This window comes from Epinephelus fuscoguttatus, linkage group LG12 (genome assembly GCF_011397635.1).
Source record: "Epinephelus fuscoguttatus linkage group LG12, E.fuscoguttatus.final_Chr_v1".
Lineage (NCBI taxonomy): Eukaryota > Metazoa > Chordata > Actinopteri > Perciformes > Serranidae > Epinephelus > Epinephelus fuscoguttatus.
Genome location: NC_064763.1, coordinates 11,677,574 through 11,692,055, shown reverse-complemented (window position 1 = coordinate 11,692,055; position 14,482 = coordinate 11,677,574). Strand labels below are relative to the sequence as shown.

Below are 14,482 nucleotides of genomic sequence, written 5' to 3'. Positions count from 1 at the left end.
TGGTTTTCCTCTCAGCCATTGCCGTGATTCACTGTAAAGAACCACTGATCAGCCAGCTCATGTCTATGCATCCATATTAACCCTTTAAAACCTGAGCACCTGGTTTTAGAAATCTGAATATTTTTTGGTGTTTGCACGTGTGCAAATATTTAGTGTGAATTCTCTAAATGAGGCAAGGAACAATATTTCTTTATGGAGCGGAGGCAGTGTCACGTTGACACAAGGGGGAGGAGCTTGTCCACAAATGTGGATCAGTCAGTCAGGGTGCGACACAAAAACAAACATTTCTTTACTTTTTGCACATCTTTGCGGCATTTATTTTCCCTCAGTTATACACAACTTATATTCAAAGTAAATCTTAAATCACAAAACACCTAACACACAAACGATGAGGGTGAAAACAAATAAAAAAGCCATTTGTCTTTTATACACCGTGAACTCTACATACAGCGTGTACGAGCCCTCTTTGTAGAAATTACATCCAAAAAAAATCTTTTTTTGTCTTTAGCCAGAAGGTTGAACATTTAATCCTAAAATACTCAACCTGTCATCTTGTATGAGGACAAATGGACGAAAAAAAAGTTATTCTAACATTGACATCACTTTCTAATATTGACATCACTCTTGAAAATCGATGCAGTAAATATTGTCATCTCTGCTATTGACAGTAATTACAGAGCTCAGAAAGCATCTATCGGTCTCTTCTAGAGTTTATAAAGCCCCGACGCAGAAGCAAAGGATTTAAAAATCTTTTCGCCCTTCAGTAAAACAAAACTCAACGGTACAAAAAAGCTTTAACACACTTGAACTCACAGCTGTTAAAGATTTGAAATGAGAGGACAGAATTCATGTTTTTCTATCATCATCCTTTCCTTCTCTCCGTTTTCTTATTAACTGTTCAAACTTTATAAAATGACATCAACCTCTACAAAATGCTCACTGGTGACACACTCAGGTTCTTTGTGAAGCAGTAGAGGATCTAATTTCGACTCTCTGAGATCACAGGATCCTTTTTTAGCATTAAAGATGAGCCTCAGACAAAGATTTACATTCTCGCAGTATCATTTCTAGTCTCCTGCAGGAAAACTATTCACTCCTGTTTGTTGTGCAACCTACAGACAGAAAGAATAACAGGAACGTGTGACTGGGCCATTAAAATAATCATTTTTGAGTTTACAGTAAAAACTGGAGCGTACAACATAAACGCAGAATCTGAACAGAAACATCAGCTTTGTCACATTAAAAAGAAATTCGAGTGAATCACAATCTGCTGCTCGATGTTTAACACCAAACAACCAACAATGAAAAACAACAACAAAAAAGCAACTTCTGGAGATATTTTGGCTTTAAATAAAAAAGTTAAACAGTAAAACCAAGTCAGATTCAGCTAATGATTCATATAATGAGATCAGGTTTTACAAACTCAATCCAGAATGGAGACAAAGTTTTTCTTCACCTGCCTGGACAGTGGCAGCAGCATCAGGTGTGGCTACAGTGACTCATCAGGCTGTGATTTCACTTCCTTTCCAAAGTCTTCAACACCGGCTGGAGAGATGATCAAACTCACAGAGAAGTACGGACTGGCATTAACTCAATGTTACATAAATGCATACATGAATGTGATATAAAATAAATCCTGAAATAAATAAATGAGGCAATAAATAAATATTAAAAGAGTCAATGTTCCAGTCGTTTAATAAATAAACAGGTTTTTATATTGGAGGGGAAAAAGACATTTTTCAGAAGACTCCTTTTATTTATTTCAGATGACTTTTCTTTCCGAATTTATTTCCATCTGTTACATTCAAGTGAATTTGACTCAGATTCAGCAAGCTAACGCATCCCGCCATCCCTCCGACTCACCCCCCGCTGCTAGAAGACTACTTTGCTGCGAGGAGACCTTTGTACACAGAGATGGCGCTGTAGGGCCGCTGTGAAGTCTCTTCTTCCTGCCGCCTTTGCATTTTTACACAAAACCACACAACAGCAGTATCACGTCACCCCAGTGTGTGATTTTAGACAGCATGCCGGCATAACGGAATCAAAAGAGGTGTCATTTAACACAACAACATCGGCCTCTAGTGTGACATATAACACCTGCATCAACAATCATTTAGCGTCCCTGTTATATGGCGGCTGATCTCGTCCTCTGCTCACAGGGTAAGGAGCTCCTGGACCTCAATGTTTTCCCAATTGTGTGGACATTTTCAGCTGCTGTTCTTCTTTGAGTTAGCTGCTAACTGCTAACGGCTACTTTTTAAATCTGAGATGGGTCACACTCATAATACGTCGTCAAACGCCCATCCCTTTTATAGACATAGTTTCAGCGCTGCTACAACCTCTGATGCCGCTTTAAAGGTGAGACAACACTGAGTCGGTGAGATAACCACGCCCTGTTCATTTGAAGATACGGATGAAAAAAGACAAGCTGGCAAATAAATTCTGAAATAAAAGTTCCCATGAATAAATTTTCTTCGTCTTTTGAAAAATATCCTTTTCTAAAATAAAAATCTATTTATTTATTGACTCATTTATGTTTATATTTACATGAATGTACTGCCTCATAAATGTCTTCACAGACATATTTATGTATTTATTTTTTATTTAATATTGATTTAAATGCCATCCCATAGAGAGGAAGGTGTTTCAATAAGTACATTAACTGGAGATGCAAACCAACTGATTCAGGTGCAGAGAGGAGTCACAGATGTGACGGGGGAAGCAGCTTTTTCACTGGTTACATGAAGCTCTGGTACCAAATGTTAGTATTAGTGAGGTGTTAGTGCGGCCAGAGGTGATGTTATGCTAGCTTTTGTCCCGTATCACGTGTTGTTGTCCGCCAGATGGAAATGTAAACAGCCAAAATGTCCATGGGAAATTTGCCAAATAACAAAATAATATCATTAATAACATTAAATTGCCTGACACTGTGTGACCTTTAAGATAATATATACTATTAGTTTATTTTAATATTCAATTTAAACTTATAATAACTAGATTTTAGGATCTTTAGCGTGGACTGATGTGTTTATCCTCTGGCGCTGTACAGAGTTCGTCCCACAGAGTGACGCAGTGTCTCGTTCTGCAATCCAGCTGATCACGTCACATCAGGAGTCACATTCTTCAGTTTAACTTTGATCCAAATATTCTCAGTAACTTAAAAGTGCAGTGTGTAATTCTGGAGAGAGATAGATGATGTCTCATTCCCAGAAATACCGACAACTGCCAACCCAAAGCTTCAGTATTTGACGACCTGAGAATGAGACTCAACAATCAGCTCCTCTTCTCTGGAGTTACAAACTGAACCTTAACTTTATAAAAATAAATGTTTTAAACCAGGACCTTTGGTGTTTGGATCAAGTAGGTTGTGAGAAAATACAATGTCAGCTTATGTTTATATAATCTAATCAACAGAAACACTCTATCAGACTTGGCAGATATTGAATATTAGAGGAATCAAAAACCTGACTGGGGCATCTGTATGTGTGCACTACAGCTGGGTTTCAAATGTCAATACTTAGTTTGATCCTCTGTGTCCGTAGCACAAAGTATCGAAAGCTGGCATAGTTTTATAGTTTTATTTTCTTTCAGTATTCTTATGGTACCTCTGATATGGACAACTTTGGAAAAAGTCAGGTCTGTTGTTACACAAATGAAGAGTTGTGTAGAAAAGAAAAGGTTGATACACAGCCCTCGTGTACACTGATGGTTTCCGGTCAGTACATGTTTGTAACAGAAGAAGACACTCATTATAATGACTGTGGGTACTGACAGCTGCTGAGCCATGATCACATATTGAAGAATCGAACCGAACCTTTCACTTATTCACAAGCTTGAGCCATTAGAGGGGAAAACGTATTTCGGTTGGGAAGCCAAAGTAATAAAACACCACATCAGGGTATTCCAGGGTCCAGATGGCTCTGTTCGAGGATGAAAACCTACTGAGAAGAGACTCTGAAGGTCTATGGAGGTCGATGTTAACGTGTCAAGGGGGCTGGTTGTTGTGTGTCATTACAAGTTCTGACTGAAAGCTCTGCAGTCCCTCCCAGCCCAGCCTCAAGTAAAGTGGTACTGCTCTGAGTACTCTGTGTCCTCGGGAGTGTACTGGTTGTCTCCTGCTACCTACTGCGTGTCATCTCCAGGGGCGTACTGGTCGTCCCCGGCGGCGAACTGGTCGTCCCCAGGGGCATACTGGTCGTCTCCGGGGGCGTACTGGTCGTCCCCAGGGGTGTACTGGTCATCCCCGGGGGTGTACTGGTCGTTCCCGGGGGTGTACTGGTCATCTGCTGCAGTGAACTGGTTGTCTCCGCCAGTGTACTGGCTGTCGCCCTCGTAGTTCTGTTCTGCTGCGTCTTGGTTCTCTGCGGTGTTCAGGCCTGATTTCTTCACTCTGTCAAAAGACATATTAAGACTGTGACATGTCTGTTTTTCTAAGGACAGTCTGATCACCTACAACACATCTATACGCAGGGCATGCTGGCTGTCAGTGTCAGGCTGAGTAATGAAACAAACTGGAGATGAAATGTGATTGTCGGGCTAAAAAGTGTGTGTACTTACTGGTTCTTGTGTTTGGCACCACTGATGTGAGACTGGTACTGCTCCACAGAGTTTAGCTCAATATTGCAGACGGTGCAGGGGTAGCCCTTTAGTGTGGATGCTGCCGACACGCAGAAAAGGAGAGACGTTAGGGTTTTTTTTAGGTCTGTAAGATTGAAACTGTCCACAAACGCATGACTAATTATTTAGTAGTGCCATTCTGCAAACACAACACAACCTCCTGGTTCTGTGCTCTGACCTGGTGCAGTGGAGGGGCCGTACGTCTCCATCAGTTTCAGCTTGGTCATCTGTTTTCTATGCTTCTTGCCCACATAGTGCTGCTGGGCCATGAGCGGGTTGTTGAAGGAGGCCTGGCAGATGGAGCAGAAACGGTCTGGGTTGTTGTTGTTGCCACCCGTCACCGACATACCGCTAGAATCATCTGCAGGTTTCTTCTTCGGCTGCACTGTTGGTGGTGTTTGGGAGGCTACTGCCAAACAGGAAACACAATAAAAACAATGAGCACCTTTAGAAACAAAAGTAAAATACATGTAAATAAATAAGGACTGGGTGTTGGTACTTGTCACTTTGAAGGTATCGACCAAATCAACCCAGTATCAAGTAGTATTGAGACTTTGTCAGTTGATTGATACCAGTATTTTTTGTACCCACATCTTGGAAAAAATGAGTTTGTATGGTTTAACTTGCAGCCAATCACCACAAGCGTTCCTCGATTTAATGCAACGTGTGATTGGCTCACTACCGCAGCAGCTACAACATACAGTCTGTCAAAGCCACAAAGTCCCTTCTGCTCCAGTGCGTTATTATAGACAGCATGTGGACATCTTGGAATTGAGAGGCGTAACAGGTGTGACATGAACACAACAGCATCAGCCTCAACTGTGACACATAAGATGCACATTAGCAGCACTTTATAAACAATAACAATGGAATTAACATGGTTACAAGAATCCTTTTCCATCTCTGTTATATGGCGGCTGATCTCGTCCTCTGCTCGGAGGGTAAGACAAACATTTTCTGCCCCTTTTCTTCTTCTTTGAGCTAACTAGCTAACTGCTAAATGCTGCTTTTTAAATCTTCTACAGTAGGTCGCACGCATAACACATCGTAAAAACATGACACCCGTGCCGCCCATAATTCCATTCTGTTTGTGCAGACGTCATTTAAACACTGTTACAACCTCCAACGCTTTAAGGTGAGATAGCTCTGTTCCCCTATTCTGCAATTCTACCTTTAAAGTCCAGTTCAGACCAAAGGTTGGCGACGAGACAAAACTGTTTTCAAACGTTGCCGAGAAAAGTGTCAGCAGTGTGAAATGGCTGGCCTTAGCTCGACTCAAGCCGGCTGATGGTGTCACCTGACACTCAGCTGGTGAAATGGCCGGTGGCTGGTTTTAAAGCATGTCACCTGTTTCAACAGCCAATCACCTTTCGTAGAGTCCGCTGGTCAAGTCAAAATGACCGCAGACGGCGTGTTGGCTTGCTATAGCAGGTGCTCCGTCCCCACCGAGCCCTCTGTTTCTGTCCTCACGCTGTGCCAGTGTCAGATGGTGGGTCGCTGCTGCTGTAGTCTGAGTGGGCGGAAGTTTGCTGCATAGATCAGCCTCTCACTGGGTGGAACGAGCCACCCGCTGAAGTCCCGCCCTACCACCTCCGGTTGTGTAGCAGTTTTCAACCGTTTCCAACACGTCCTTTACTAACTTTTGCGGTGTTTGATCTTGCGGGGATGGAGCCATTTTTCTGCCATGGTTCGTGTCCTGTAGGCGATATTTTTTTGGGCGTGTTACACCAAAACCTGTTTACCCCGGGCAATATTTTTGCAAGCGCACCGTTGCTGTGGCACCACCCAGAACGATTGTGATTGGTTGAAACAAATACAAGCAGCCAGGGCGTTTTTTCTCCAATCTTAAAGTGAGAGTCGGCCCAGCCAGACCTTTCTTTTCTTGAGAAAGGTCTGGTGAGCGAGACTACTGCTGCTGCTGCTGCTGCTGCTGCTGGCTGTATGTGTTTGTCTCATCACACAGCTTTGATCTGAAGTGGGCTTTATAGACAACGAGGCACCCTAACAGTGTGAAATTCTGAAAGGCTATTAAATGAAGTTCACTAGTGGCATCAGTGTCACTTCAAGAGTGCTGCTATAGTCATTTTTAAATGTTATCTATCCTCATACAGGAAATAAGATAAAAAAAAAGTAAAGAGAATTAGAAGAAAATGGAAGGCACAGAGCTGGAGGTGAGGAATAAAACTGTACACAATAAGAGGCACATACCTGGGGCCTGGGGACCGAAGGTTTTCAACCTCAAGTTCTTGGCGTGAACTTTGCCCTGGTAGTGAGACTCAGCCATCACAGGAGAGGAGAAGGTCATGTTACACACATGACACTCCTTCATCCGGTCGCTGTCTCCATTGTTACAGTCCTGCTGACAAAGACACAGCAACATTAATCATTTATGGCGACAGAGGGCCTTGTTTGTCTTTTTAAACAAAGGGTGAACTTTGTATACTCACACTGTCAGATGATGTCTTGAACTTCTTGACCGTTGGCTCCTTCTCATTTTGGAGGGAAAAATAACGGCGCACTTTATTGGCATGTTTCTTGCTCTGAAGAGACACAAGCAGAAATGTTTTATTACAAAAGTGACAACAAATGCTGTGTCAAACTTATTTTCAGAAGTAAGAATAAGGAAGTGATAGGAATTGTTGAAAGAGTTGAGAGGGGTCTGATTAGTGTGAATGTGATTGAGAACTTGAGTGATACTGTTAAGATGGAATATTTTAAGGGCTGCTGAAAAGCTGAGGCGACGCTGCAATGTTAACTTTAATGTGTAAGAACACAAAACTACACGCAGGTGAGCAGCAGAGAGAGCAAATATTCTTTATTTTTCAGAATAAAACAAAGTAAAAAGCTATGCAGTATATGTGTAATACTTTAATGTCTAAATAACTATTATGAAGCTGCAGTTCCTTTTATTTTTAAAAAGTCAGTGACACAAGTGTAACCTTTGACCCCGTGGTCACACTGGTCACCGACGTGGAGGACTCCAGCCATGAAACTTTGCAGCCCGAGGATGAGGTGGCAGCCTACATGGAGTTCAACACACCCAAGGAGGATCCTGTGGAGGTTTGATGGTGGTGGAAAGAGCATGCTAAAATGTTTCCTAACCTGGCAGTGATTGAATGTTTTCACCATCCAGTCAAAGAGACGTCCAATTCAAGAAGGGGAGAACCAGCCTAATCAGAGGGACTGGAGCCTGGGGGGGTTTAATCACGGGGCTTTTATTAATGGGTGCGGCTTTGACTTAAGCCCTATTCGGACGGGATTAGTCTTACATGGGCACATGGGGTAATGTCACTTTACCACAGGACGTCGGTAATATTAATAGCCAATTCGCACGGGATAAGAAATATCAGTAAAACTATCACAAGTGGGAGGGGTAAATCCATTAACGCACCGCCGTCCCCTCTCATCGTCATGTGCATATGACGTTGAGTCCTGTGCGTACCACACTCAAACACACTTGAATCGTGTTCGTCATACGCCCACAGTACCTGAGGTTTCACACGGACTTGTCCGACTGTGAAGTGCTAAACTGAGTAATTCCTCAAGAGCCTCCATGCTTGAAAATGCCCAAAAAACCACTTGTAAACAGGATATGACGAAATATCTGCACACATATTTACTGCTGGTCTATTCACACGTAGAGATGTCACGATTATAGATTTTCTTGGTACGATTATTGTCAGAGAAATAATCACGGTTTTACGATTATCACGATTATTATGCATTAATTAATTTCACACTATAAATATGTAAAATCACATGAACACTCCTTATAGATCTTTAAGTTTAATTTATTTCCATGCCAACGTAACAAAAATAACATAGCAACAAAGAAAAGTAACCAAAAAGTAGTGTGCGGACTCTACTTTTACTACATGCCTCTTTGTGGTTCAGCAGTCCAAGTTTTTTCTAGGATGTGTGTGTGTCTTTTTGTTCTCTTTAAATTACAATTACACAAATAAATTGAGAGTATATCTTGTGCAGTGTTAATAATAAATGAAACAGACATCGTGCTGGATGGACAAGTCCAACATTTACTCAACACAGATGGGAGGAAGCAAAAGGAGGTAATACTAATGCTAAATGTTCACTGACTGAGGACCTTGAGAACACATTACGTATATCTTCCACATTGCACACTGAAACAGTCTGACAACTAAAAAAAGGATTTGAACTTGTAACAGTCGAATATATGAAATGTGCCTTTAACATGGTGTATACTGTGTCGCCTAGCAGCAACGTCATCAAGCAACGCCTGTTTTGATTTGAGTCTGATGAGCGCACCCAACGGTGGTCGGACGTATACTTATGAGCTCCTGCTTTTTCTGTTATCTCTCAACACAACAGTGATGGTTATAAGTACGTGTGGTGACTATTTTGTTCATGTATGAAAATGTAGTAGCCGTACAACCAGGCTTGGTAAGCTTGGAGTGTTTTTAAGTTGATGTAAAAATAAACGACGAGCATTTGTGAAATCCCACACTCATGTGGACATGAGCTTCTGCCTGTCGTCTCACTCCAAAGAGCTACACGGACCCACAACCATTACAACCTCACGCTGTGTGCACACAAACTGCAAAACTATCCATGAAAAAAGTTTTTGAGACGTGCCTTAGCTTGTCACGTTGCACTGTAAGCCCAACTCGTATCATACCACTACGCCATTAATTGCAAATGACATGCTAACATGTAATTTTTAATTCAATGTTACATTAGATAAATTGAGATTGACGTATTTTAACCCAGTTATTGTGCATTTACCTTTGCTTGCGCATGTAAAGCCGGGTGGCTGTCCCGCAGGTGTTGCATCATGTTGCTCGTGTTTGATCCTTTGGCCGCGACTTTTTTGCGGCATGTTTTACAAACTGGAAAGCCGTCGTCAACAATGACCCCTTGGTCATTCTGCGATAGCCAAAATGATCCCACACGGCTGACTTTATCCGTTTTTTGGGGGGGAATAAGTCTTCTTCATCCATACTTCATCACTCGGAGACGCCGCTTGTGTAACTTTGTTTTCGTTCCGTGCGAGTTGCGCTGACCTACTGTATATGGTTCCGCGTCCCGGCATAATCTTTGGAGAGTGCCGGTGTTGAGGAATCTTTACGAATAATTAACCGTGGCGTTTAAAATCGCGGTTAATAGTGAAATCAAGTAATCGTGACATCCCTATTCACACGGGATTAGTATTACCTGAGGTAATTTTCCGGGACCCTTTTACAGAAGGTAAAAGCCGCGGTAATCTTTACTGACATTGTGTGGTAATGATTACTGACATGGCACATTCGGACGGGACTAAAATCTCTGGTAATTATTACTTTACCCCACGTACCTATGTAAAACTAATCCCGTCCGAATAGGGCTTTAGACATAATGACGGGGAACGGGTCAGTTCTAGTACTGGCTTTTACGGGTATGGCCCAGTGCAGGACACAGCTGTAAAGTGCATTCAACAATCACTCCTCCGAGCTAATAATTACGCAGCGTTCACTGAGCATAGTAGCACCATTAAAAATAAAGTCTCCTGACATTGAAACAACAGCAGCAGCAGACTGTGGGCTCACTGACCTGATAATGAGTCAACTTCTGAGACTCAGAAATGAGGACAGCACTGCAGACTTTACACTGGGAGTCAGAAAACAGGTCACCATGCTCCTTTATCATCTTATTTACTGCAGGGGGGAAGAGAGAGACACAAGATTTCAAATCAGGTCACATCTTTTGGGAAAATGTATTTTTAACACAACATAAAAAATAATCTGTAGCAAAAGTTCAAACAACAACTGATCATGATTGTCAGCTCAGCAGTGTCCACACTGATATCCTCTGTGTTAGATATATTTAAACAAGCACCTTGTAAAGAGCTTTCTGTCTCGTACTAACTCAGCCTCTGAGATGCTCCCTTGAACACGTGTTAACAATACATGCAAGTATGCACGGCAGCAAATCTGTAAACACCAGACACACATTTTGGGCCCGACGGTGAGTTTGACTCAAACAATCTGGAAAATGTATTTAGTCGCTGCGTCAACAAAAACAACTGGTGATATATTAGACAGATGTGATTAAACCAAGTATTAAACCAGGGGATTAAAACTGGTTGGATGTGACATCGTAGGAGCGTTTCGACATCACTGTGTCTTTTTCTTCGTCGGTTTGGATGAGCACAATTTAATTTAAACCTGACATTCAGAATGGACCTGTGACCCTCCAGTTGAGAACCACTGTCCTAAGTCATGGTTTCAAGATCACACTGTTGGAGCAGTGCAGCATGAATTTGAAAGTAATAAATCTTAAAGCCAAGATCATACAGTAAATTTCTTTGCATTCATTTGACTGCCAGCCAAGACGGTCTGGTAAGAGTTGTTTTACCTTCGGACTTCAGAACTGTTTCGAAATGTAACATAATGAAATTTTAAACCAACATGTTAAAAAACATTTAATCGAGATTGACTATTGAAATTCTGTGATTAATTGCGATTAAAAAATGAATCCCATGATACTTCTGACTATGATAAAGGTGTAATTATGTTGATTGTAAAAGAAAACATGACTTTAAAACCCACATTTACTTTAAAAAATCAGCAGTAAGATGAATAATCCCAGGACTCCCTTGCAAAAGAGATTCTGAATCTCAATGGGACTATTTCCTGGTAAAATAAAGGTTAATAAAAATAAAATATTAGGGATGCACAATGATATCGGCTCATCGTCGGTACCGGCCGATATCAGCTTTAAAATGAAATATCAGAATCCGCCAACATGCTTTTTTCTTATTTTGCACAATGAATGAATGAATATTACAAACAGGGAAAAGTACTTTCCCCACAAATACAACATGCTAATGTTTATAGCACAAGCCTATGGCATTTTACATTGTATAAATTAGCCGAGTGGCTAGCGAAGATTTCCTCTACTCATATGAAGCCAGGGACAACAGCAACATTTAACAAAGGTAACGTTACATAATTTGACTCCATTACAACTCACAAGGTTCACTGACAAAACACCTGTATTATACTAAACACATTTTCCAAACAAATATAACATTCTAACGTTATTAGCACAAGCCTATGGCATTTTACATTGTATAAATTAGCCTAGCAACGAGCAGAGATTTCCTCTGCTCATATGAAGCCAGGATAAATCACGCACGCGACTAAAAATGCTATTTTTGTGGAGGCTTTATTGTCTTCACAATTCATTGTTTCTTATCTGTGAAATTAAAGTAAATCAAAGCTTTGTTTCCACTGAGGGAAATGGTTTCAGCCTACAGAAACAGACAGGAGGTCTGTGTCACCTCGACATGTAGTTACATTTCTGGGGAGGTGCATGTCAGGTTACGGCGTAGGGTACAGCATCGTTTCAACGCATAAGTATAAATCCTGCATAGAGTATAAATGCCCAGTATAATGTTAATTCCACTACAGAGAAGACTTGATGATCACTAAAATGAGGTGGGGAAAAATATACAGATATACAATTATATAAAAGTTGTGTGTCCCTCCTCTGAGCCTAAATAAAACCATAAGACCCTCCCAGTGCTGAACAAAGTCTCTGACATGGCTACCCCCCTTTCACCCCCTCCCCGTTAATAAATACAGAACAGTCCCTAATATGAGCTGAGGTAAACACACAGAGAATATGACTCATATATGATCCAGTCACACATACATCAAGCCATCAGACACATTTGCTTTTTAATATCTAGATTGAGGCACTTCACATGTAACGTAGCCCCCATGCTGGTCAACAGTCACATGTGTCTTCTGGTACTGGTAAAGTAACGTTACACACGCAGAACAGGGATTAACGTTACACCGTTAGCTACCTACGGCCTCACCATATGCCCGCCTGCTGCCCCACATCCACACCTGCCTCTGTCACCTCATCCTCCACCAGCCCGCAGACACATCAACTGATGCACGATCACTGTGAGGCACCATCGGATGCAGGCATGCTCTCATCGACCTTGGAGCTGGAGCGGCTACAGCTAGCTTAGCATAAACCTGCTCCGCTCCGCTCAGCCTGCAGTGCCGGCTAACGTTAGCTTGCAGGAAGCTAACGGCAACAGTAACAGCTCGAGCCCGTTTCACTGCGACTGTGACTGAGCGCGATGACGCAGCTTTTGTTTAATATAAACGTATAAATGCTGAATAAACAGGTCATACCCTCCGCCGGCCCCGAAGGTAGGTAAGGAAAATCCTCCGTTTGCATCGCGACGGCCATAGTTTCTGCTGCTTAGAGCCAGCGGCGTCCTAATGCGCATGCGTCAGATGGCGGCAGAGAGGATAAAAATACAGAGCTCTCACTCCGCGGGTGTTTATATGTACCAGGACAAATCACAGCGTTCCCACGGTCCTGGAAAACCTGAGAAAGTCATAGAATTTCACAATCTCATTTTCCAGGCCTGGAATTAGTCTAAAATCATTGGAAGTTTTGGGAAAGTCACGGAATTTTGTTGTTTGTACTAGAATTGTTACAATAGTCTTTCAGGGTTAGCCTTCCACATAATGTTAGGCCCTAGTGCATGCCATCATGCAAGTATCGTCTCGTCACATGATCAAAAACATTGGATAACATCAATATATATTACCCGCTATGATGCTTGTATATCTGTATAAAATACCAAAGAAAATAACGAATTAAGAAATAAAATGTTTAATTTAACAATTCTAAATGGTGATTTATAGTTTATTGGTTGCAATCACTCATAAGGGCTTATCCTCCACATTGTTGGAGGGCACACTTTCTCTATGCGAGCAAGCTTAAATTATGTTTAAAGAGTTTGAATCTGACACATTTACAGGGCAAGAGGGGCAACAAAAAAAACTTTATCATGGGTGCTTGAAAAGTCATGGAAAAGTTTGGAAATTTTGTCCATGAATATGAACAGAACAGGAACAGATGCTCTAATCTTAATAGACGATCTTTGAACCAGTCTGTGATTTGTTCATGAGTTTGTCCTGGAGGTCTTTGTAGTCCAGTCAAACTGTGGTTTGACCTCTGGAAAACTGCAACAGCAAGGGACTGTTCGTTACTTATAAGGGGGGAGGGGTGGTACAAAAAGGGGGAGGCTTGTCAGAGGGAGTTTTTTTTTTTTTTTTTTTTTTTTTTAAAAGTTTGGCTTAGGAGAGGGGCATACAAATTCAAATGGTTGTGTTTTGTATTCATTTTACTGCCAGTTTTAAAGAAGACATGGGTTTGGAGGGCATGTTTTTTAAAATGCCATGATAAAACCATATATCACAGCCAGAAACCGTAAAAACAGAAATTATCATTGACTTTTCATATTTCCAACGGTCCCTCGACACATCATGTGCAAGGAATGCTTCCGTCAGAAAAACAAACAGAACAGAACCAAACCTGACCCTAAAATAGTGATATTTCATCAAAATCACGTCTCATTTAAATTGCGGCCAGAATAATCTGTTTGCACGACAAGAGTGAAAAACTGAGACTTCTTTCAACTTCAGGATTTTATTTTCAACTTTTAATTTTCCAACATTAAAGGGTAAGTTTTAAAAATCGAACAAAGGTGGAGAAGGTATTCAGACCTTTGAGTAAGAGTACTAATACCAGACTGTAAAAATACTACATTACATACCAAAATTACACCATTTATCACAGCCAGAAACTGTAAAAACAGAAATTATGATTGGATTTTCAAATTTCCAACAGTCTTTGGACACATCATGTGCAATGAACCCTTCTATCAAAAAGGTAACATCCAAATCTGAGGTTAAAATAGTGACATTTCATCAAATCACTTTATGTCTGGTTTACAGTTTAGCCAAAATGATAAACCATTCACACTAACCAGGTGGCGACCTCTGAGGCCACGGTTACACATGGTCTGCAGTCGTGA

At 41.4% G+C, this 14,482-nt stretch overlaps 1 protein-coding gene across 2 annotated transcripts; it reads right to left on the bottom strand.

Moving 5' to 3' along the window:
- Window positions 1-303: 303 nt before the first annotated feature.
- On the bottom strand, window positions 304-12,890 carry znf346 (zinc finger protein 346). 2 transcript variants are annotated; one of them, XM_049591864.1, is made up of 7 exons: window positions 12,786-12,890; window positions 10,183-10,286; window positions 7,065-7,157; window positions 6,826-6,973; window positions 4,796-5,026; window positions 4,558-4,657; window positions 304-4,390 (listed from the first exon to the last, which is right to left on the bottom strand). In XM_049591864.1, the coding sequence occupies exons 1-7, from the start codon at window positions 12,841-12,843 to the stop codon at window positions 4,123-4,125; spliced, it is 1,002 nt and encodes a 333-aa protein (XP_049447821.1). In that variant the 5' UTR covers window positions 12,844-12,890; the 3' UTR covers window positions 304-4,122. The 2 variants fall into 2 exon arrangements, with proteins under 2 accessions (XP_049447821.1, XP_049447822.1); XM_049591865.1 differs by having other exon boundaries at window positions 4,796-5,023.
- Window positions 12,891-14,482: the final 1,592 nt, after the last annotated feature.